Genomic DNA, 24,491 nt, shown 5'->3' on the forward strand with positions numbered 1-24,491 from the left:
ATGGCGTTCCATGTATGCATTCCCTGCCAGCATCTTGCACCCTGCAATTATGTGTTGGATCGTCTCAGGGGCCTTTTTGCACAGTCTACACCTTGGGTCTGGTGCCAAGGGCCTGCTCCTGTGCAGCCATGATGAGTGCCTCTGTGCTGTCCTTCAGCCCAGCCCTTTCAAGCCATTGTTAGGATTTGTTGAGATCAGCCACTTCAGTTATGTTCCGGTGGTACATCCCGTGTAAGGGCTTGTGCTCCCATGATGGTCTCTCTTCTAGCATCTCATCCTCTGTTCTCCACTGCCTGAGACATTCACTCAGCACGTCATCTGTCGGGGCCTTATCCTTGATGTACTTATGGATCTTGGATGTTTCATCCTGGATAGCGGCTCTCACGCTCACTAGTTCAATTCAATTCAATTCAATTTTTCAATTCAATTTTATTTATATAGCGCCAAATCACAAAAAAGTTATCTCAAGTCACTTTACAAAGTAAGGTTTAAGAACAACTAAACCCAACAAATCCCACATACAGCAAGCATTTAATTTGACAGCAACAGTGGAGAGGAAAAACTCCCTCGCTAACGAGGAAGAAACCTCCAGAAGAACCAGACTGGATGTGGGCGGCCATCTGCCTCGACCGGTTGGGGTGAGAGGATAGAGAGAGAGAAAAGCACAGCAACAACAACAAGCAACAACAGAGTACAGGCAGGATGGTTGGATACCAAGGACTGGATACAGGCAGGATGGTTGGATCCACAACTGCCCATCACAGACACCAAACTTTGAGTCTAATGATACCTGTAGGTGAGGACAGAGTGGAGGTGAGAGAGAGAGAGAGTGGGAGAGAAGCACAACTACTGGAGAGAAAGAAACAAGATTAGTTAAACATGGGACAATGATGGGAGGTTATTGGACAGAAGACGTAGAAGGAAACAGAGGAGCTCAGTGTATAAATTAAGTCCCCCAGCAGTCTATGTGTATTGCAGCTTAACTAAGAGATGGCTCCTGTGACTAACAATCATTGCCAGTGACCTGAACCATCTCTAACTATAAGCTTTATCAAAAAGGAAGGTTTTAAGCTTAATCTTAAAGGTGAAGAGTGTGTCAGCTTCTCAAACCTGAAGAGGGAGCTGGTTCCAGAGGAGAGGAGCTTGGTAGCTGTAAGCTCTGCCCCCCGTTCTACATTTAAAGACTCTAGGAACCACAAGTAGCCCAGCGGTCTGAGAACGAAGCGTTCTGCTGGGAGCATAAGGAACTATGAGGTCTTTAAGATAAGAAGGAGCTTTATCATTGAGTACTTTGTAGGTGAGTAGGAGAATTTTAAATTCTATCCTACGTTTTACAGGCAGCCAGTGCAGAGAAGCTAATGTAGGAGAAATGTAATCTCTCTTTCTAAGTCCTGTCAGGAGTATGGCTGCAGCATTTTGAATAAGCTGTGGGCTTTTTAAGGACCTGTCAGGACATCCTATGAGTAAGCAGTTACAGTAGTCCAGCCTAGAGGTAACAAATGCATGGATCAGTTTCTCTGCATCACTCTGAGAGAGGATGCTTCTGATTTTAGCTATATTTCTAAGATGGAAGTAGGCGGTTCTGGAGATTTGTTTAATGTATGATGTAAAAGAGAGATCCTGGTCAAATATGACACCACAGTGACACCTCACAGTAGAATCTGAAGCTAATGTTGTCACGATCTGGGTTTTGTGTCTAGTTGTTTCCGGTTTTATTTTGGTAGTCTCCTGGTTTCTGTTTCTGCTTGAGCTTTATTTCCGGGTTTTGTTCGTGTCACAGCTGCCCCTGCTTCACCTGGTCGTTATCCGCACCTGCACTGTATCAGTAATCAAGCCACGTTGTATTTAACCACCACCAGTGTCCTTAGTCCCTGGCCAGATCGTTGTTCGTGTGTCGTCGTGCTTTCCCAGTTTCATTGTTCCTGCCGTGTCTTCGTGTTTCCTGTTTTTTTTTGATGCTCGACCTTGTTACTACTGCCTGTTGCCGACCATTGCCTGCCTGACCACGATTCTACGCCTGATGTTTGGTATTGTACTCTCCTCCCGGTTATGATCTGTGCCTGCTCCTGACTACGTCTCCGCCTAATCCCATGTAACTCGTCTGATCACCTGTGTATGACCCTGCCTGGACTTTACTCCGCATACTGGAATAAACCACCTTCTTTAACGCCAGAAAATCGTGTATTGTGCTGTGCATGTGGGTCCTTTCATCTGCCGTTCCGTGACAAATGTTATGCCATCCAGGGTGGTTATCTGACTCAATAGTGTCTCTCTCAGATTTTTAGGCCCAAGAATAAGAATTTCAGTTTTATCTGAATTTAGTTTAAGGAAGTTTTGGGACATCCAGGATTTGATGTCTTTTAAACAACTCTGAATTTTGACTAGTTGATCTGTTTCATTTGGTTCCAAGGACATACAGTATCATCTGCGTAAAAATGAAAATTAATAGAATGCTTTCTAATAATCTCACCTAGAGGAGACATGTATAAGCTAAACAAAATAGGACCAAGCACAGAACGCTGTGGTACTCCATAGCTAATCCTTGTGCATGTGGAGAATTTTTCATTAACATGAACAAACTGGAATCTGTTCAAAAAATAGGATTTAAACCATCCCAATGCTGTTCCTTTAATCCCGATTCTGTTCTAGTGTCTGTAATAGAATGTTATGATCAATTGTATCAAATGCAGCACTAAGATCGAACAGGACAAGGACAGAAACTAGACCATTGTCCAAAGCTAATAGAAGATCATTAGTGACTCTAACCAGAGCTGTTTCTGTGCAATGATGTTTTCTAAATCCTGACTGAAAATCGTCGTACAGGTTATTCCCACTCAGGTGGTCAGATAATTGTTTAGCCACGTTTTTTTTCAAGAATCTTGGAAATAAAGAGTAAATTTGAAATGGGTTTATAGTTGGCTAGTTGTCCAGGGTCCAGAGTTGGTGTTTTCAATAGAGGTTTGACCACAGCCACCTTAAAAGCCTGTGGTACATAGCCTAGTTGTAAAGATTGATTGATTTGATTTAATATGGACGAGCTGATTAAAGGTAGAACCTCTTTGAGTAATCTGGTTGGGATTGGATCTAAAAGACAAGTGGACGACTTGAAAGAGTTGATTATTGAGGTTAACTCCATATGAGTTATGGGGAAGAAGCTGTCTAGGTAAGACAGAGGATTTGGAATATTTAAAGTTGATGGATCTAGACAGTGCTTTCTGTCATTTAAAAGAAGTCGCTGCTGAATGTTATTTCTAATGATGATAATTTTATTAGTAAAGTAGTTCATAAAGTCATTGCTGTTGAGATTTAAGGGGATGGTAGACTCAACACAGCTATGACTCTTTGTCAGCCTGGCTACAGTGCTCAAAAGAAACCTGGGGTTGTTTTTGTTTTCCTCAATTAGGGAGGAATAATTGAATTGAATTGAATTGAATTTGTTTCTATGCCAGTACACAAGGGGGACATTCCAACTGAGGAGTAAAAAGAACCATGGTCCTCATCTCGTACGACTACCACAAATCCAATGTCCATTTGCCATCAGGACAAGGTTGGGCTGGAATGTGAGTGAGCCATCTGTGAGACGGTGGACAGAGTCTGAGTGGATATTGTGGATCGGAACTAACTGTTAACAGAATATCGGTCACAACGCTAGATGAACTATGGCAACGTCAGTTCAAGTATGATTTCCCTGAGGATTAGCATTAGGAGAAAACTGCCACATCAAAGGAAGATAGAAGGTTCCTGGAAATAATTGAGTCTGTCTTGGTGGTGGATGGTCATTTTCAAGTCGTTTTACCGTGGAGGACTAGCAATGTTAAGATGCCGAATAATCAAAGAATGGTGGAAAAGCGTTTATGTTATCTGAAGAAGAAGCCAGAATACCATTTTTATGAACCAGCTAATCGAGAAGGTCTATGCTGAACACAAGGAGATGAAGCATGATGAGGGTGTATCACATCGCATCACGGAGTGTATGTATGATGTTTCATTAAGTGAAGGTACCACCAACTGACGTGGACAAATTGTGGTGCCTATGGTGGCTGCTGAACGGCGAAGTAAAGCTAGAGCCATTGGAACACAGAATGACAATACATCTGTCTAGAGCAACTTTGTCACCAAGTGCCAATTACTGTTGAGGAGATGCTCCGAGGAGTATGGGCATCAGTATGACAAGGACACGTTAGACAAACTACGTCACTGTTTCTACATGGATGATTGCTTGGTTTCGGTAGCCACGGAAGAAGAGGCGGTGGATCTTTATCACAGTCTCATCTCACTGCTGGATGCCATCCCAGAGAGTCAAAGAGACATGAATATAGATTTTGACTTATCAGTGGCATGGTGTGTGGAAGCTGATGTGTTCAAATTTCTGTATATTCTGAAAGACCAACCTGGTACCACATGGGGGATTTTGTCAGCAGTCAGTTCCATCTATGATCTGGTGGGTATGTTGAGCCCTGTTGTGTTAACTGCCAAGAAAACCTTGCAAGGTTTGAATTGAAGAGAGGTTGTTTGGAACAATACCAGTTGACGTTTGTGAACAGTGGAGAGGATGGTTGTGAGAGCTACATCTGCTGGCCAACTTCAAAATCGACAGATCCTTGAACGCTACAGGACATTGGAATACCACTGTAGCCCAATTACACCATTTTTGCAATGCTAGTGAGGATGGGTACAGGATGGTCACTTACCTTGTGCAGTGAGACGATCGTGAGAATATTCACACTGCTTTCATCATGGGAAAAGTGTGTGGAGTGGCCCTGCTGATGACTGTCACCATCCCTAGGATGGAGCATATCGCAGCGACCATTGCCAGCTGTATGGATATGGTGTGGAAGAATGAGCTGCAGATGACGTTATTGGTAAACTCAACGTTTTTGTGGCCAATTGAGTGTCTCGGATACGGACAATCCAGCAGACACTGCGTCAAAAGGGGTGTCTGTGGAGGCGTTCGAATCAGACGTGGGTTTTTGGACCTTGTTTCCTGCGGATGATGGAGAGCTAGTGGCCAGTTAACCCAGGAGAAGTGGAGTGCATGATATTGGATGATCCAAAAGTGAAAGAGATACGCTTGAGTATAGAGTCAGACGGCCCAACTAACACTGAATCTGATTCATTATTATTCATCTTGAATCTGCCTGAAGAGAGCTGGAGCATGGTGGTTAAGATTCAAAGAATATTTGTGAGCTAGGAGGAGCAGAAAGAGCTGCGCCTATCCATGCAGTCTGGATCATCATGGAGTGCATCATGGAGTGAGACATGGAGGACGTAATTTCTTGTCCATTTCTGTCAATTTTTTTTTGTACATTTCTGGATAATTGGTGTGGGTACAGCTGTAAGGAGCAGGTTGCATAAATGTGTTATCTGTTATTGTTACTGAAATGCTCGACCTGTTTGCCAGCCGATCACAGACTTACTGATGGAGGGGGTCGTCCCAGATGACCTGCCATTTACTTGGGAGTGGATTACTTAGGCCTTTTTTTAGTATCATAAGTTGTCGCAGCATGGTGAAGAGGTATAATGTAATGTTTATCTGCATGGCAATAAGGGCGGTTCATCTTGAAGTAGCGGTGTCTCTGGAAACGGATTCTTTTATGTGTTAAGTCGTTTTATTGCTACAAGAGGTCAAGTGTGCGAGATAATGGCACAGATTTCAAAGGAACGGAGCATGAATTGAAAGAGACTATAGACAGCTGGAATTATTCCCAGATTCATGACGTCCTGGTGCACAAGGATATTGAGTGAAGCTTCAACCCGCCTACAGCTTCGCACCATGGAGGATTGTATGAGCGGCTGATAAGATCTGCCCGTTAAGTCCTTAATTCTATTCTTTATCAGCAGAACCTGGATGAAGACACGGGACCCGGCTGAGCACAGCCCGAAGGAGCAAAGTGGGACCATACTCACCATGGCGGAGGAGTCGTACGAGGCCGGTGCATAGTAGATTGGGCAGCAGTCGAAGGTAGGAGCCTCAGCGACCCAATCTCTGGCCAACCAATCTGGCCACATACAGCCTGGGCTCTTGAACCCAACTTCTTGAGAGGGGCTCGACTTTCTGGAGTTTCCCACAGAGCTGGCGGGCTGGTGTGGGCTTATTCATAGCTCCCCAGCTCAGCCGCCATGTGTTCGAGTTTTAGACCCCAGGTTGCTTCCCTGCGCCTTCGAGTTGGGGATAGGTCAATCACTGTTGTTTGTGCCTATGGGCTGAATGGCAGTGTGGAGTACCCGGCGTTCTTGGGGTCTCTAGAGGGAGTGTTGGAAAGCGCTCCAAATAGGGATCCTATTGTTTTGCTCAGAGAGCTTAATGGTCACGTTGGCAATGACAGCGACACCTGGAGAGGCTGGAGAGGCGGCTGCAGTAATGCGGTTGCTGTCTGGGTCTGTCGTGGCGAAGAGGGAGCTGAGCTGAAAGGCGAAGCTCTCAATTTATCGGTTCATTTATGTTCATACCCTCACCTATGCTCATGAGCTTTGGTTCATGACCGAAAGGACAAGATTGCGAACAAAAGCTGACAAAATGAATTTCCTCCGCAGGGCAGCAGGGCGCGCCGTTAGAGATAGGGTGAGAAGCTCTGTCACCCAGGAGGAACTCGGATCAGAGAGGTTGCACATTAAATAATGAGACTAGTTTAAAAAAAATCACACGCAGTAGGTAAAAGTAAGGAAAAATACAGAAAAGACAAGAAGTAAGACAGAGTGATCGAAGCGCACAGCAGCAAGGCTCGCATCTGCGTAAAGACTACAGACTACCCTCATTTATACTTACTTTAGATGTAAACAATGTGTAAACACACTAATATACACATGGTGGTCATTGTGGAAACACTCACCTCCCTCTCGGTCCAGGATGTAGACTAGGTGGACAGTCCGAAGGATTTCCTCCAAATCTGAATCGCTGATCCCCCTCTGAATCATGTCCTCCACAGAGTCTGGATAGATCACCTGGTCTCTGAGGTTGCCCTTTGACATGTAGGGCCTGTTCCATACATAGAATCACATCACCACTTTAGTCATATGACATGTGACCGGGACCGTACTGCACACAGAACACCCTCAACACATACGACTGCACCTCTACCCCCTCAAGCAACACTATCATTACATTTGCAGATGACACCACTGTGGTGTGTCTTCCGCAAATGGTCATCTTTGACCAGGACCTCTCTTTTACATCATAAATTAAACAAATCTCCAGAAGCGCCTACTTTCATCTTAGAAGTATAGCTAAAATCGAAGCATCCACTCTCAGAGTGATGCAGAAAAACTTATCTATGCATTTGTTACATCTAGGCTGGACTACTGTAACTCCTTACTCATTGGATGTCCTAACAGCTCCTCCAGTTCGAGAAGCTGACGGTCACTGGAAATGATTGTTAGTCACAGGAACCATCTCTTACTTAAGCTGCAATAGACATAGACTGCTGGGGGACTTAATTTATACACTAAGCTCCTGTTTCCTTCTACCTCTTTTGTCTAATAACCTCCCATCATTGTTCTATGTTCAACTAACCTTGTCTCTTTCTCTCCCCCACTCTGTCCTCACCTACAGGCATCATCTGACTCAGAGCTTTGTGTCTGTGATGGGCAGCTGCGGATCCAACCATCATGCCTGTATCCAGTCCATGGTCTAATCGTCATGCCTGTGCTCTGTTGTTGCTTGTTGTTATTGCTGTGCTTCTCTCTCTATCCCCTCACCCCAACCAGTCAAGGCAGATGGCCGCCCACATTCAGCCTGGTGCTGCTGGAGGTTTCTTCCTCGTTAGAGAGGGAGTTTTGCCTCTCCGCTGTTGTTGTCAAATTAAATACTTGCTGTATGTGGTTAGTTGTGTAAGGTCTTAAACCTTACTTTGTAAAGTGCCTTGAGATAACTTTGTTGTGATTTGGCGCTATATAAGTAAAACTGAATTGAATTGAATTGAATTGGTGGGCCCCATGTCTGGGAATGATGAGTCCGCTTACCAAGACGAGGTGGAGTGGCTCTATGTTGTGAGGAAACTAATCCGTTCCTCAACACCACCAACAAAAAGAACTGGTGGTGGACTACAGATGGAACAGAACATTCGGCTGATTGGTGGAGGCTGTGAGGAAAGGGTGGCTGCCTTCAAGTTCCTGGGAGTAACCATTGAGCAGAACCTGACCTAGAGCGCTAACGCCACTGCTCTGGTAAAGAAGGCCCAGCAGACACTATACTGTACTTACTCAGAATTTTAAAGAAAAAACAACCTGAATGAGAAACCGCCCAACAGGACACCCGACCTTCAATGTTGACATGTGGTTGAAATAATGTCAGTTGTTTTTGTAAAGTTCATGTAATGTTGAAACAACGTTTAATGCTAACGGTTGTAAAAAAAAGCCTAAAAATACCTATAAAGCAAGGTTGACATTTGGTTAAAATAATGTCTCTGTTTCAACTCTGTTGAAATAATGTCAGTTGTTTGAGATGCTGATAAAACGTTAACAATATTTAATGCTAATCGTTGTAAAAAAGGTTAACAAAATGCATATAAATAAATGTTGACATATGGTTGAAATAATTTCAGTTGTTTTTGTGCTGTTAATGAAAAGTTGAAACAACATTTAATGCTAATGGTTGTGAAAAGGCCAAAAAATTAGAGATTGTCTTCAACATTTATTATTAGCGAGACTTTATATACTGTAGATGTAAATAAATATTTAAATTAATATTATATTATTATATATTATAATAATATTAATCTTTTTTTTAATATAAAGCTATGGTCATCTTCTATTCCATTTTTAGCTGTTTTGTTTAGTTCTTTTCATAGATAACAACATCCCAATAACATAATTCAAACAGTGATGGGAAAGTGTGTGCTGCAGCAGAGAAGACATCGAGCAACTGTTTTGGAAAGAGCACAGCGACATAGCAGCAAATTAAAAAAGGTAAGTCAAAATTATTTAAACAAATTAGTAGACTGTTAACCATGGGGTTATGTTTTAACTTAAGTGTCCTTAATGGATTTTTTCTTTTTCTTACATTGGTTCAAATGTACAGAATTTATGAAAATTATCTGAATGTGTGTTTTGATTTTTGTCCTTAGATGCTATCATCACAACTTATGAAACTACATCTTCGAATGTATGGAAAACAATGAACATATATGCACCAGAGAGGTTGGGTGGTGGTGGAACAACGATGGAACTTCAAGTGTTTCTGTTCCACTTTGTCTTCCAGTGTTTACCCTGTTTGTTTATGTGTGGTGTCATGTGATTGCCACATTTGGTTCTCATTTGTAATTGTGGTTACTTGTTTCACATGTGGAATTAGTTTGGTAAGTTAGTTTGATTTATGTTTAGTTATTGTCAGTGTCGATGTCAATTTTATGACAGTGTGAGTTGCAATATCTGTGAAGCTATATTTAACAGAAATGTTGTCCTTACATTTTTTATTTGCATATTTATTGTGTCCACACTAATAGTGGGTCACGTCTGCAACTCAATCTTTATGATAAGTTACTTTACTGAGGGGGGGGGGGGCTTGTGCAGGAGGTTGAGCAGTACCAACTAGAAATAGTCGGGCTCACCTCCACACACAGCCTGGGCTCTGGAACCCAACTCCTTGAGAGGGGCTGGACTCTCTTCTACTCTGGAGTTGCCCACAGACGTGGCCGGCTGGTGTGGGCTTGTTTACAGCTCCCCAGCTCAGCCGCAATGTGTTGGAGTTTTCCCCAGTAGAGGAGAGGGCCGCTTCCCTGTGCCTTTGAGTCGGGAATAGGTCACTTACTGTTGTGTGCTCCTATGGGCCAAATGGCAGTGTGGAGTACCCAGCCTTCTTGGGGTCTACTTTGATCCCCTAGGTGAATTATTTTCTCTGCATTTGACCCATACTCATACAAGGAGTAGCAGTGAACAGCCACACATGGGGCGCTCGGGAATTGGTATGATGTGACTTGCTCAAAAACTCAGGGCTTCATCGCCTCTTGTGGGCCCATGGGGTACCTGCGACATCTCCTCAAGCCTATTAGACAAAGCTGTCACCATATTCATTAAGTGTTCAGTCTGTCGTAGATGCAGATGTTATCAATCTGTCTCCTGTCTTCCTCTGAACGGGCTAAAATCTTACTAGTCAGTTCTGCAATCTGGGCATCCAAACAGGCTGAGATATTACTGATCGGTCCTTCAATCTGTGTCAACCTCTGATGTAATTCATCCAAACGAGCTGAGATGTTACTTGTCAGTCCATCAATCCGGGCCAATCTCTGGTTGAATTTCATCAACCCAGTAACCATACTCAGGCGTATTTGTAACTCCATGGCCGGTGGACATGCAAATGAACCTGCCGCAGATCATTTAATAAAGCAGGGCACCACCAAAGCCAATTATGATTAGCCCTGTTATCAAAGTCCAAACTATGAATAGATCCTCTGCATCCATGATGGACAGTGGCTCCAGACACACACGGCACCAGGAATCCCAAGCGTCTCACATGTAACCAGAGGCAAGAGTCCCAGAGGGACAGAGTGGTTCTCCCGGTGATTCTTTTTTTTGTAAGAAAACTTTATCCAATGTGCTGAGTGACCGGTTGATTAGCTCCATGTTAAAAAAAAGTTATTCCAGAATAGCAGATCAGGATGCTCAGAAGAGACAGGGTGGGAGTGGGACCAGAGAGAAAAAATGTCTGCACTCCTCAAGAGGTGGAAGTAGGAAGGACACCTGGAGACTCTTGATTGGAAAGAACGGCCTCCCTGATCTGAACCAGAGTGGTGTTATGCTATTGGACTTCTGTGCTAGGCACAGTCTGGCCATATTTCCATATTTGAACACCATTTTCGAACATAAGGGTGTCCATCAGTGCACATGGCACCAGGACACCCTAGGCCAGAGGTTGATGACAGACATTGTTGTCGTGTCACCTGACCTTGGGTCATATGTTTTGGACACTCGGGTAAAGAGAGGGGCTAAGCTGTCAACTGATCACCACCTGGTGGTGAGTAGGATCTGTTGGCAGATTCTACGCAGGCGCTCCGGTTCGTTCCTGATTCTTTCCTACGGATTCTTATGTATCATTTGTTAGTGTTACTTTTTGCTTTAAAAGTCTTACTAATCAAAAGTCAAAAGAAGTTTTACTTTAATTTTACCAGCTGTCACGTAAAAGGCAGCTCGGGCTGTGCGGTTTAGTTTATTGTTGTAGTTACAGCTCAGGCTCTGTGACGAGCGCCAAGTACTACAGTTCTTTTGGGATTCGTTCATATGGATCGTTCGTTCGTTCACTTGTCACGTGACAGCCGAGCTGCGCAGGCTCTGCAGCAAGCGCTCCAGTTCGTTCTAATTAATTTATACTGATCTTTACGATTCGTTCATTCATCACGTGACTGCTACCAAACGACTGTCGAGCTATTAAACAACAATGGCAGGGAAGATGCAGGACATAAGCCACGTTAATGTGGTGTGTATTTGCTAGGTTTTCACATGGTTTGAATTGCTTGTGGCATTTTGTGATTATAATTTGTCCACTGAAGCAAACAATGTTGTCTTCAGTTTATAGTGTTTGCGAACCACAACCATTACTACAACGCCCACAGCGCCACCTGCTGGGAATGAACGAAATGAATGAATGAATGACAGAAAATGATTCATTCACTTTACTGATCGAGACTTAAAGATCCGAGTCAGTTAAAAGAACGGAACTTTCTCTCCATGCCTCCCATGCCTGTTGGGTGCTGGTGTCCTGCTATTGCTGCTCAGAAGAGAGCATTCTAACAGTGTGTCTGTGCCTGGTTCGCCAGTTGCACAGCTGCAGACAGAAAAGCACTCGACAGAGTCACCACCACAGCCTACAAGATCATCGGCTGCTTTCTCCCATCTCTGGACGAACTGTACAGTTACTGCTGCCTTAAAAAAGCGAAAAAAACATTTCGCTGGACTCATCACACCCTGAACATTCTCTGAACTGCTGCCTAGATGCAGGATGATTAAACAACAAGGACAAAAATATTATTAATTTTAAGTGAACTGTGCAACAGCTGGATGTGAATAGATGCATGTGTAACTTACAGGTTTTTATCTGGTATCTTTTATTTTTAATTACCATTTTGTTTAATCACCAGAATGATTGTATCTCAATTTCGTTGTACTATGTACAATGACAAAGTTATTCTACTATTGTCTAACAGCAGTAGTAACAGTCCTAAGAGAAGCAGAAGGACCTCTGTGGTATGTAGAACATGTGCTGTGGTTCTGGACGGTACAGGACTCCTCCATACACTGGCCAAAGTCCACTGAGGATCCGGAACAGCGAACTCTTCCCACAACCATTTGGACCAGTGATCAAAACATTCATGCCCTCGTCCACCTGGGAAACAGGATGTAGGTTTAATAATGAGGAGATGTAAGCAACAATATTACTCCAAATCATAAAAATAATATGAAAGGCACTTGGAATATATTAAATAAATAAATTTATTAGAAACAGTTACAGTAAGGGCAACTACCCTCAATATTTTGTGGATAATGATATCGTTAATAGAATGGAGGATGTAGTAGATAAGTTTAATAGTTTCTTTCTGAATGTTGTTTCTGGTTTAGCGAAAAACTGTCAGAACATCATAGATGGCAGACCCACATGCACGGCTCAAACAAGTTTTGGACGTTACAAAAAATTCCGGAAATGCAGAGTCAGAGTCAGGCAGGGTCATACACGAGTAAGCAGAAAGGTTCAGGCAGGCTCAGTTCCGTGGACAGACATGGTTCGTTAACCGTGTTGGCAGAGATAGCAGTACCGTTCAGGACGAGGCAGAATCGTAGTCATAAAACAGGCAGGGTAATTACCAGACAGATTCAGCAGACGATGCAGTCAGGGATCAGGCAAGGCTCGGTAACGGTAGGCAAAACAAGATCAGAAACACGGGTCAGGACCGGAACAAAAGCGCTGGATGATGGTGATGGCGCAAACACGAACTAACAATCTGGCAAGGTACTGGGGTGAGAGGTGGTGCTTAAATACAAGGTGAATTGATTACTGATGAAGTGCGGGTGTGGATAATGACCGGTAGAAGCAGGGAACAGCTGTGACATGACGTAAACAGGAAGTCCTTTCAAAATAATGGCGGACGTAAACCCAAGACGTGACCGTAAACACAGCTGTGGAGTGAGTGGCAGGAAGTCCTTCAAAATAAAACCTGAGAATAGAACCAGACATTAACGAAAGGAAGGACTTCAAAATAAAACCAGGAGCAGGACCAGAAACTGTGACAAAAACATTGGTGCAAATATGATTCCATGAATAATAATACAATGGAAAGGAACATGAGTTGCATGTTTTTGAAACCTATAGTAAAAAAGGAAATTACAGAGATAGTGAACAAATGTGGTAACAAGACATCTACTGATATGATTTGATAATTCCCCAGTAGTATGAAAATAGCAAAGGTTATTCCACTCTACTGTATAAATCTGGTGATAAGCACAACTTCACAAATTATAGACCGGTTTCTCTACCACAATTTTCTAAAATCTTTAAAAAAATCTTTAATAATAGATTGGATACATTTTTTGCCAGGTATAAAATTCTACTTTATTGTCATCATGGTTTTAGGTCGAACCGACCAAGATCATTGGCCATTACTGACCTGATGGAGGACAAAACAACTGCTATGGATGAGAAGAAATATACGATGGGAATATTTATTGACCTAAAAAAGGCATTTGACACAATCAGTCAAAAATTATTAATGAATAAGTCAGAAAAATATGGAATCAGAGAAATAGTCATATTATATATATTATAATAGTAATCAGAAATAGTGAATATCAATCGAGTGAGTTAGACATTGTATGTGGAGTGCCACAGGGTTCAGTTTTAGGACCTAATTTATTCATATTATACATTACCGACTTATGCAAAGTTTCTGAATTAGTGAAATTGCTTTTATTTGCTGATAATACTACTATATGGGCATCGGGTGAAAACTTGCAGCAACTCTCTGGACTAGTTTCACAGGAACTTGAGAAGATAAAGTAATGGTATGATAGTAATATACTAATATATACTAGGGGGGTGACGCTAACGATGGGGGTGACGCTAACGATGCTGTGAGAGAACGCGAGACTCTGCGAGAACAGCACGAGAAATTCAACAAGGCGGCGCGACACTGGTAGTAAACAACAGCGCAACAAACTATCCGCCAATTTAAATAAATAAATAACTACCTTATTTTACGGAAAATAATCAACCATCTTACCATTCTGGATAACACCAAAGAAAGTTTCGAGTACATCGACGAGTGCTTCGAGCGTCTGGTAATGGGGAAAAAGGAGACGGCTCCCAACAAGCGTTCCCGTCCGTCTGACTCACCTGAGTCACCTGGAGCTAGCTCGGCGGACAAAAACATCACGGACATCCTGGAGTCAATCAAGAAAAAAATATCAAGCTTCGATGCGCGTCTGGCACTAGTGGAACTCCTCCGCAAAGAGTTTATGGCCCTCTGCGACTCCCTGGAATTCAGCCAGCAGCAGGTGATTTCTCTTACCACCGAGAACGAGGCCCTGAAGGGAACGGTGCAGTCCCTGACGGAGGATGTGGCTCAGCTAGCGGCCGAAAATAAAAAGATAAAAGAAGGCATCATCGATCTGCAGGCCCGCAGCATGAGGGACAACCTGTTGTTCTCGGGGATTCGAGAACAGGCGGAGGAAAACACGGAAACCACAATTAAAAACTTCCTTAAACAACAGATGAAGATTCCAGCGGACGCAGTGGACAAGATGGCGTTCCACCGTTTGCATAGACTCGGAGGAAGACGACCGGATGGCCAGCGCCCTCGACCCATCGTTGCCAAGTTTCATGACTTTAAGCAGAAGGAACTGGTTAAGAGCCGGGGCAGACAGCTGAAGGGAACCGACTACAGCGTCAACGACCAGTTCCCCAAGGAGATCCTCGACCGCCGCCGCCGACTGTTCCCTATCCGTAAAAAGTTCATGGCAGAAGGCTGCAGGGCTGTCATCAGCGTCGACAAACTGTACGTCAACGGAGAGCTCTACCGGGACCAACTCCGTGGCTGTACTAGCAGGTGGTATGTAACAACAATGGTTTAATATAAAAGGTTTGTTAAAAAAATAATAGATGCAATGCAACTATGTGTTATAACTTTACATCCAGTATTCAAACTCGTTCTCTCGCAGATGTTTCATGTAAATGTTTATTGTCAATCTAATGTCACTCACTCACTCACTCTGCAAAGCGCTCACATACTTAATCACTCACTTTCCTTTCACTTTAATTTTCCTTCCCTTTACTCTTTTTCCTTCACCTACTTTCACTCCACACTGTCTACATCCTTTTCTCTATTCTTCTTCCACGTAGTCAGCCAGCTATGTAGCCCTCCATCAGCCACACACAAACATCTACTGCACAGGGGAAACACATACATAGATAACACACAACTCAGAATACACAGGTACTTAAGGTTAGCCACACACCTAAAGTCTGTCACACTACATACACGCAAGACTAGTGATCCACAGCAGTCAGGTAAGATATGACACCACTGAAGATTGTCACCTGGAATGTACGTGGAATTAATAAGAAGGAGAAACGATTTAAAATATTTAACCATTTGAAAACCCTACAAGCAGACATTGTTTTACTACAGGAAACTCATATTCCCAAAATTATAAATTATACTCTGGCATCAGCAGAGTTCCCACATGCCTACTTAGCCGGTTACAATTCTAAACAAAGAGGGTTCGTCATCCTGATAAATAAAAAGATTAACTTTACTCATAACGATACCATTGTAGATCCAGAAGGGAGATATATAATCATTAATATCTTGATAGGAAACATTGAATATTGCATAGCTAATGTGTATGGCCCAAATGTTGACGACCCCTCTTTCTTTCACAGCTTCTTCACATCACTGTCTGCTCACTCTGGTTCCAAACTTATAGTAGGAGGGGACCTACACTCCCATCGAGTTATAGACCAATTTCACTAATAAATGTCCTAACCCAAATCTAAAAATAGTGAGTAAAGCACTTCCTAGAAGATTAGAAAAAATAACTCCATATATAATTCACTCTGATCAAACAGGCTTCATTAAAGGTAGACAGTCAACAAACAATATGAACAGACTAATTAATTTAATTGATTATGTCATCATCCATAAACTAGAGTCAGCCATCGTCTCCTTAGATGCAGAAAAAGCTTTCGATAGAGTAAACTGGAAGTTTCTTTTAGCCACTCTGCACAAATTCGGCATTGGGGAAACATTCATAGACTGGATCCAAATATTATACAACTCAGCAAACGCTGCAGTCAGAACAAACAACCAGATCTTACCAAGGTTTAATCTGCATAGAGGGACAAGACAGGGCTGCCCACTTTCCCCATCACTATTTGCAATATTTATTGAACCTCTAGCCACAGCAATAAGACAGCATGAAGGAATTACTGGAATATCGACCAAATCAGTAAATTATAAAATAAGTTTATATGCTGACGATGTGTTACTGTTTCTCCTGGAGCCACAGACGTCTCTTCCTACAACTATCAGCCTCATAGATGAATTCTCAGGACTTTCAGAGTACTCTAATAACTGGACCAAATCTATAGTGCTACCACTTAACCTTAAGGTGACTAACATCTCTTCTACCACACTCCATTCAGGGAACATTAAATTCTTGGGCATTGAATTGTCGTCTAGGCTATCAGAGCTTATTGATCTAAACTACAATCCATTATTAAAACAAATAGAAGCCAACCTCAAAAGATGGCAGCCCTTACCCATTTCACTTATGGGAAGAATTGCCACCATAAAAATGATGATCCTGCCAAAAATTAATTACATACTCTCAATGATTCCAACTCAGCCAGCCCAGGCGTGGTTTAAGACATTAGACTCCTACATCTCACAGTTTTTGTGGAAAACCAAGCCACCACGAATTAGTTTAAAAACTCTTCAAAAATCCAGACGTTGCGGCGGCCTAGAACTACCTAACTTCCACCACTATTTTCTTGCCAATAGACTGAACCATATCCACAAATGGATAAAACCCATGCCAGCAGACTCCTCCTGGATAGACATGGAACAAACATTCTGTGGAAATATTAAAGTTGCAGATCTGCCCTTTATCAGCACCAAAATCAAACATCATAGTTGTTACCAGAACATTAGCATAAAAGCATCTCTGCAAGCCTGGTGGGAGTTTCTTCAAATTAATGGGTCTTCGCTTACTCTTTGCCAAAACACACCTCTCTGGAACAATCTAGACATCATACAAAACAAAAAGGCAATACACTTTCCAACTTGGCATATCAAAGGGATAACACATCTGAAACATGTTTTCACAAGAGACAAGTTTACCTCTTTTGAAGAACTAGTGTCCCACTATGAAATCACTAGGGCCAATTTCTTAAAATACCAACAACTAAAGTCAATACTTAATGCAAAAAGTAAGAATACTGCCATCCACATGCAATCACCACCAGTAATAGAGCGATTTATTGATATATCAGGGAAAAGGACAGTATCTAAAATCTATATCTTAATTTCCAATGTAGACCAGACAGTGAGCCTTCCGATCTCTAAATGGGAAGCTGATCTCAATATCACCACTAATTACACGTTCTGGAATAACATATGTTCTAATTTATTCAGAATGACAAAAAATACAAATTTACAACTAATACAATACAAAATTCTTCATAGAACTCACTATACAGGACAAAGGATGTTCCAAATAGGTCTGACAAACTCAAATATTTGCCCTCACTGTACAGATAACACAGCAGATAGATTCCTACATGCATTCTGGTCATGTTCATCTGTGCAGCAATTTTGGCAAAGAGTATGTGAACACCTGTCAACCCAGTTAAGCTGTCCAATCCCAGCGGCCCCTGCACTTTGTCTTCTAGGAGATCTAAGTGGGCTTGATCTAGAGACAAACTCATCACACACACTTCTTTCTGCCCTCTGTGTCGCAAAGAAAATCTTCCTCCTGAACTACCATGGGCAAGACCATAAGTAAGATAAGAAAAACCTTTAATAGTCCCACATTGTGGAAATTGCTTCACACACAGCAAAGTACAGAGCAGAGACTACGGAAACAGAATAAAACTCAGTTAAAGACAGTTTGTGTTGGCACAGTACAATGCAATACAGTACAGCAATAAAGTGAGTATGAGGTCATTGGAAGGGTTATTGCAGTGGGTGAGTGACTGTAGTGGGAGGTAGTTAGCAGTTCTTATTGTATAGTCTTATAGCAGCAGGTAGGAAAGATCTGCGATATCTCTCCTTCACACAGCGAGGGTGGATCAGTCTGCTACTGGAGCTGCTCTCCAGAGCAGACAGTGAGTCCTCCAGTGGGTGAGAGTCCTGGTCCAGGAGGGATGTGAGTTTAGCCAGGACCCTTCTCTCACCCACCTCCTTCACCATGTCCAGAGTGCAGCCCAGGACAGAGCTGGATCTCCTGATGATCCTGTCTGGTGCATCGGTGGGATGACAAAAATTACCCTCCTTTGTTTTTTCCCTGCATTGATCAGGAGATAGTTTCACTGGCACCAGACCACAAAGTCCTGGGTAAGTCCTCTGTACTCAGCATCGTCGTCATCGGTGTTCAGTCTGACAATCCCACAGTCATCAGGGAACTTCTACAGCTGCCGTGTTGTGTCTGAAGTATAGAGGGTCTTAGGCAATGGTACCACACGGGAGGTTTTCCAGAACAATAGTACCACCCTCAGCTTGAGGCTCAGATTGAAGTCATGTGGGCAGATGGAACCAAAATAGTAAACGTTTTGGTGTGAACTCCACTTGTCATGTTTAGAGAAAAAAGAGGGATGAGTTGCATCCCAAGAACACCATCCCTACTGTGAAGTGTGAGGGTGGTAACATCATGCTTTGAGGGTGCTTTTCTACCAAGGAGACAGGAGGTCTGCACTGTATTGACAAGATGAATGGGGCCATTTATTGTTAGATTTTGAGCAACAACCTCCTGTCCTAGGTGAGAGCATTGAAGATGGGTCGTGGCAAGGTCTTCCAACATGACAACAACCCGAAGCACACAGCCAAGATAACAAAGGAGTGGCTCCGTAACAAGCATATCAATGTTCTGGGGTGGCCTAGCCAGTCTCCAGACCTCAATCCAATTAAACATCTTTGGAGGGACCTTAAAATCCACGTTGTTCAGCGGGAGCCCCGAAAGTTGACTGATCTATAGGAGGTCTGTGTGGAGGAGTGGGCCAAAATCCCTGTTGCAGTGTGCGCAAACCTAGTCAGAAACTACATGTTTGACCTCTGATCTTCTCAGGTGTTCAAATACTTATGTTCCGCAGTGCAAGACAAATATATTCTTTAAAAATCACACAATGGGATTTCCTTAATTTTTCTTTTTTTCTGTCTCTGAGTGGTAATGAATTTGAGACCCCTCCATGATTTAAAAGTGGGAGAACTTGCAAAATTGCAGGGTGTTCAAATACATAAGATAAGATAAGATAAGATAAGATAAGATAAGATAAGATAAGATAAGATAAGATAAGATAAGATAAGATAAGATAAGATAAGATAAGATAAGATAAGATAAGATAAGATAAGATAAGATAAGATAAGAACGGGTGGCAGCAGTATTAACTATACAAAAAAAACAAAATCAGGTAAGTCAAGTAAAAACAGGTACAAGTTTTAGTAAAAAAAATCAAGTAAAATCTTCAACTATAATATAACCAGTGAATGCCATGGAGTATAAAAACAAAGACAGAACAGCAGGAACAACAGACAACAAGTGGAATGGAATACACAGTGTAGGTACATTTGTGTGTCATTGCGGTGTTATGTTGTACAGTCTGTGGGGAGGAATGACCTGCGATAGTGCTCCTTCCTGCACTGGGGGTATAACAGTCTGGTGCTGAAGGAGCAGCTCGGGGCCTCTACAGTGTGGTGCAGGGGGTGGAGGGGTTCTCAATGATGATGATCTTCTGTCCACCACCTCCTCCATGGACTCCAGTGTGCAGCCCAGGACAGAGCCGGCTTCCTGAACCAGCTTGTTGAGTCTCTTCTTGTCTCTGCCTGTACTATCCCCCGCCCAGCACATGACTCCATACAGGACTACTGAGGCCACAGTGTCATAGAAAGTCCTTAGCAGCTGTCTGCACACACCAAAGGACCTCATTCTATACAGAGAGTCTGTGCTGTTTAACCAGTCCAATTTGTTAGAGGTGAACACCCAGGTATTTAAATGTGTCCACAGTCTCAATGTCTGAGTCCTGGATGTTCACTGTTGTGTGTAATGAAGGGGGCCTTCTGAAGTCCAGAACGAGCTCTTTTGTCTTGCTGATGTTAGGGATTAGGTGATTATTTTAACTCCTGCTCGTCCCCACCCTCATACACATCCAACAATGGCGGTGTCACCAGAAACCATTTTGGGGTCACAGTGGTGGAAGTTGTATGTGTGTACAGCACACATACATTAAAGTCCGATGTGTACAGCGTCAACAGGAAAAGAGAGAGCACTGTCCCAAGGTGCCCGTGCTGCAGACTACTACATCAGACACACAGTCAGAGCCTCACAAACTGTGGCCTGTCTGTGAGGTAGTTGATGGTCCAAGCTGCTGAGGTGTGAACAGCTTCAGCTGGGACGAGACGCCTGGACTGGAGAGGTGTGAAGAGGGGGCCGTGTGGTTGAAGCCTGGGGGCTGGGCAGAATCAAATCTATTGAAGAACTGATTTTGTTCATTCACTCAGGCTTGTTCACCCGTGACCTGGCGTCCATTTCCAGCCTCACCGTGGCCTGATATCACGGACGTTGTTCTGCTCCAGGCTATGCTCCAGCTTCTTTCTGTAGCTGTCCTTGTACCTCCTGATTTTATACTTTCGGTCTCATTGTACTCTGCGTAGCTCCCCCTTGCCGCCTGAGAGAATGGCCTTCTTCTTCACGTTTAGAAGGGCCTTCCCCTCAGAGGTCACCCAGGGCTTATTTTTGGAAAAACACTGCGCTGTCTTTGTTGGCACAGTTTTTCCACATAGAAATGAATGTAGTTTATTATGTGAGACTGTCAATGTTCTCCCCACGTGGACTGCAGAGAACATCCCAGTCTGTGATGTTAAAACAGTCCTTTAGTTGCTCTGTTGCCTCCTCAGTCCAGATCTTCACTGTTTTGACCTGTGGTGTCTGCTGTTTTATCAGTGTAAGCAGTGTAACGCGCTCGCACAGCGCGGTCAGCGGCGTCGGCTGATGGAAGGATGTAAGCGGTGACTACCAGCACCTGGGAGAACTCCTGTGGAAGGTACTCTGGCCAAATGCTGACAACCACTAGTTCAATGTCCCTGCTACAGTGCTGTTCTTTAACAGTGGTGTGGTCCGGGTTAAACCATTGGTTGTTCACCGCCAGTCCCCCACCTTGTGTCGTGCCGCTCTGCGCCATGCTCTGGTCTGCCTGCAGCAGTGTCCTGAATGAGCCATGTCTCTGTGAGACACAGCAGGCTGCTCTCCACGCGATGTAGACGCATAAGTGCAGTTAGCTCGTCCAGCTTGTTAGAGAGAAAGCAGACGTTTCCCATAGTAACGGGTGGTACATATGGCTTGTACCGGCCGCTTAACTCCAGCTCTGCAGCATTGTCATTCTCTCCGTACCCTGGAATCTCTGGCTTTCCAGTGTGGAGAAACTGAGCTTGGCTAAGAGCTAACAGCTGGTCCCGACTGTAAACAATGAAGCCGCTTCATAAAGGGTCCCCCGAAGCCGGCTCAAAAAGTTGAAAAAGATAATTGTGCCCTTCGTCACACGACTCCATTCCATATGGATTTATATAAAAAAGCAAAAAACAAAAAATAGGGTGGAAAAAAACTTTAAAAAACACAAAGAAAATAACTGCTGCTGAGACTTCCTGCCAGACACGCGGAGCCACTGTTCCTTACTATAGCTAATTATAAATCTTCCTGGAAATCTCATTTCAGATACGTACACAACAACATGTATCTATATTGGCAATGGTTAGAAATATTTTGCACTGGAAAGCACTGCTGTGTGTTTTCTGTATTGTTCACAGATTTTACCATACTTAGACTATGGTGTTGAAAACTGGGGAAACATACAAAGGCACAACTGTGCATAAGATGGGATATAGGGATTATACCAATGTAGCTTTCATACAGTCTATATTGTTAACATTCTTTGGCCTAGTGTGATACAAGACTGCTGCGTTCAAAAAATTATAACCTGGTGGAATTCAAAAACTATTTAAAGGGGGTATAATTTAACGGGTCAGTTAATTTAAGAATTCATGCTATACGCACAACCAAAAAAGATTTTGTATTTCTAAGTGGTGTAAAACTATGGAACAACAGGTTCATGATTAATTATAGATTATAGATAGAACATTCTGTAATAATTCCTTATACTTTATGTGCTGTGTGTAAATAATACTCTATGTATAGATATTAAATTGTGTTTAAATAAATAAAGTTTCTTTCACTAGAGAACAGGTGAATCAGACCTGAAGCTGTGATCCACACAACACTCATCACACACTGGTTAGATCTCTATTGGTTCCTGTGTGTGAACAAGGCTACATAGGCTAACCTGCCTAAACATGGGGTTCACTATCTGTGGAGTTAACCTGGAAGAAGAGATTTAATCTGCAGAGCACAAAGATCACACCAAAGGAAAAAACAGTAAGGAGTCAGCAGCACTGGCCTCTTCATCAGACTCACTGTCCCCTAACTCTGAAATGCCAACCATTACAGGTCAAGGTTAAAGGTTGAGGGGCAGAAGACAGAGGGTTCATGAATGTTCTGTCTCTATGACTCTCTAAGAATGTTACTCTCAATGATGCCTCTGTTGCTCACACATGCTGTTTCAATGAATGATAATGAGATGCAGGCTTGAGTATGACCTCAGGATGGAAACACTGTTGTAAGAGGGCGAAGAATGATCGGAAGAAGTGAGAAGGGAAAAGAGATGAGCACAGCACTGGACGTGCTGCGATCGGCAGTGGCACCCAGAGCCTTGCTTTTACTTTAACTGTATGACTGAACATCTGTTACTTGGGTTAAACACCCAATGACATCAGTGGCTACTCTAGATCTGCCAACTGTAAAATGGCCTTCAGCTACCAGGCCCCCTTGTGGAACCAGCTTTCGGTTCTGGTTTAGACTTACTAAAGTCTTAACTCTTTATTGCACAGTGGCCTGAGATGAGCTGTGTTGTGATTTGGGTTATTTAAATAAATTGATAACGAATAAATGAAAATAATCAAATACAAGATTGAGACTGATACAAACAAAGTCACACATTAAAGAAATGGACGTGCAGCTGGAAACATACAGTCGTAGCACTTCAAAGCGACCACCTTTTTTACCGCAGTACGTGTTTGCCCTGTTCAAACCTGGGTAATAAACGATTCTGATTCTGAAAGCGGCTGATCAACTTCGTAGGAACACATTTCATATGGTAGAGGTGAAAGGGACACTAACAACCCAACGCAGCCGAGGCTGTAGCAGGCAGAGAAACGCAGATCTTTGTCCTGCGTGTTGATGCGTGTTCCCCATCCCCCAGTGTCCCTGCTCTTGGATGTGGATGGCCACGCCCACTTTCATTCACCAGACGGACATGAAAGAGGGAATAACGAAATAAACAGCTGGTTAACTTTTTAGGAACATGGCTGTAGCTCTGCGATGACTCAGCGTTTTCTGTTCACCCAAACTTGATGGGTGTACTGTCATCTTTTCAGTAATTTTTAGCATTTGCATGTTGTTATAAATGAATAACGAAATTGACAAAATCTACGTTTGAAAAAACTGTGAAGAGTTCCGTGTTTACATGAAAGCGGGCAGAACAACGTCCGTGTATGACTCACTGCCGAAAGCGGCTGGTGAACCTCTTGGGAACATGGCTGTAGCTCTGCTAAATAATACAGGCAGCCTATCATGTATGCGAAAATATAAAAATGTTCAGTAATTACAACTTCTGCTTCCACCGGGATTCGAACCCGGGGTAAAAAATTGACACATCAAGGCTGTTAACAATAAACAAACCGTTACACCACGGAGGCGTTGTTACATAATCCTACATGGGCCTATATAACATAACTGTAAGACAGCGTCATAAAGGCCAGTGTGGGGGGCTGAGCGCCACCTATAGGCCAAATAGAGGCAACACAGCTCCAACGCGCTAAAAACCCGGTGATACCGTGCTGAAAATGCAAACAGATTGCCGTAAAGGCTGACACATTGAAGTGCTACGACTGTTTCTCAGCAGTTTCTACCATACGGAGATCTAAGCTACTTGTTCCTACATTGGCATGTTACCTGGATGTTAAGGCTGGACACCACCACGTCTCCAGTTGGTGTGATGATTGGCACATCTTCACAGCGAATCCCACTTTCTACACTGATCACCTGACCTGTACAACATGCAAAACAGAACCTAAACCTCTGAATGGCACTCAGGGGACCCAGCTGCCCAGGTTTCCTTTATTTATTTATTGGTGATGGTCATTCATCAGATTTGAAATTAATATTTATATACTCTAGAAGAGCGTCAT

General features: G+C 43.0%; 1 protein-coding gene across 8 annotated transcripts in view; it reads right to left on the reverse strand.

Moving 5' to 3' along the window:
* abcd1 (ATP-binding cassette, sub-family D (ALD), member 1) overlaps positions 1 to 24,491 on the reverse strand; it is a 58,538-nt gene that overhangs the window by 4,546 nt on the left and 29,501 nt on the right. For all 8 annotated transcript variants that reach the window (XM_029156393.3, XM_029156391.3, XM_029156388.3 and 5 more), the window contains 3 exons: positions 24,256 to 24,350; positions 12,168 to 12,313; positions 6,831 to 6,976 (listed from right to left, as the gene is read on the reverse strand). In XM_029156393.3, the coding sequence (XP_029012226.1) occupies positions 6,831 to 6,976; positions 12,168 to 12,313; positions 24,256 to 24,350 (387 nt within the window). The remainder of the gene's footprint in view (positions 1 to 6,830; positions 6,977 to 12,167; positions 12,314 to 24,255; positions 24,351 to 24,491) is intronic.

The sequence above is a fragment of the Betta splendens genome, chromosome 7, assembly GCF_900634795.4.
Source record: "Betta splendens chromosome 7, fBetSpl5.4, whole genome shotgun sequence".
NCBI classification, from domain to species: Eukaryota; Metazoa; Chordata; class Actinopteri; order Anabantiformes; family Osphronemidae; genus Betta; species Betta splendens.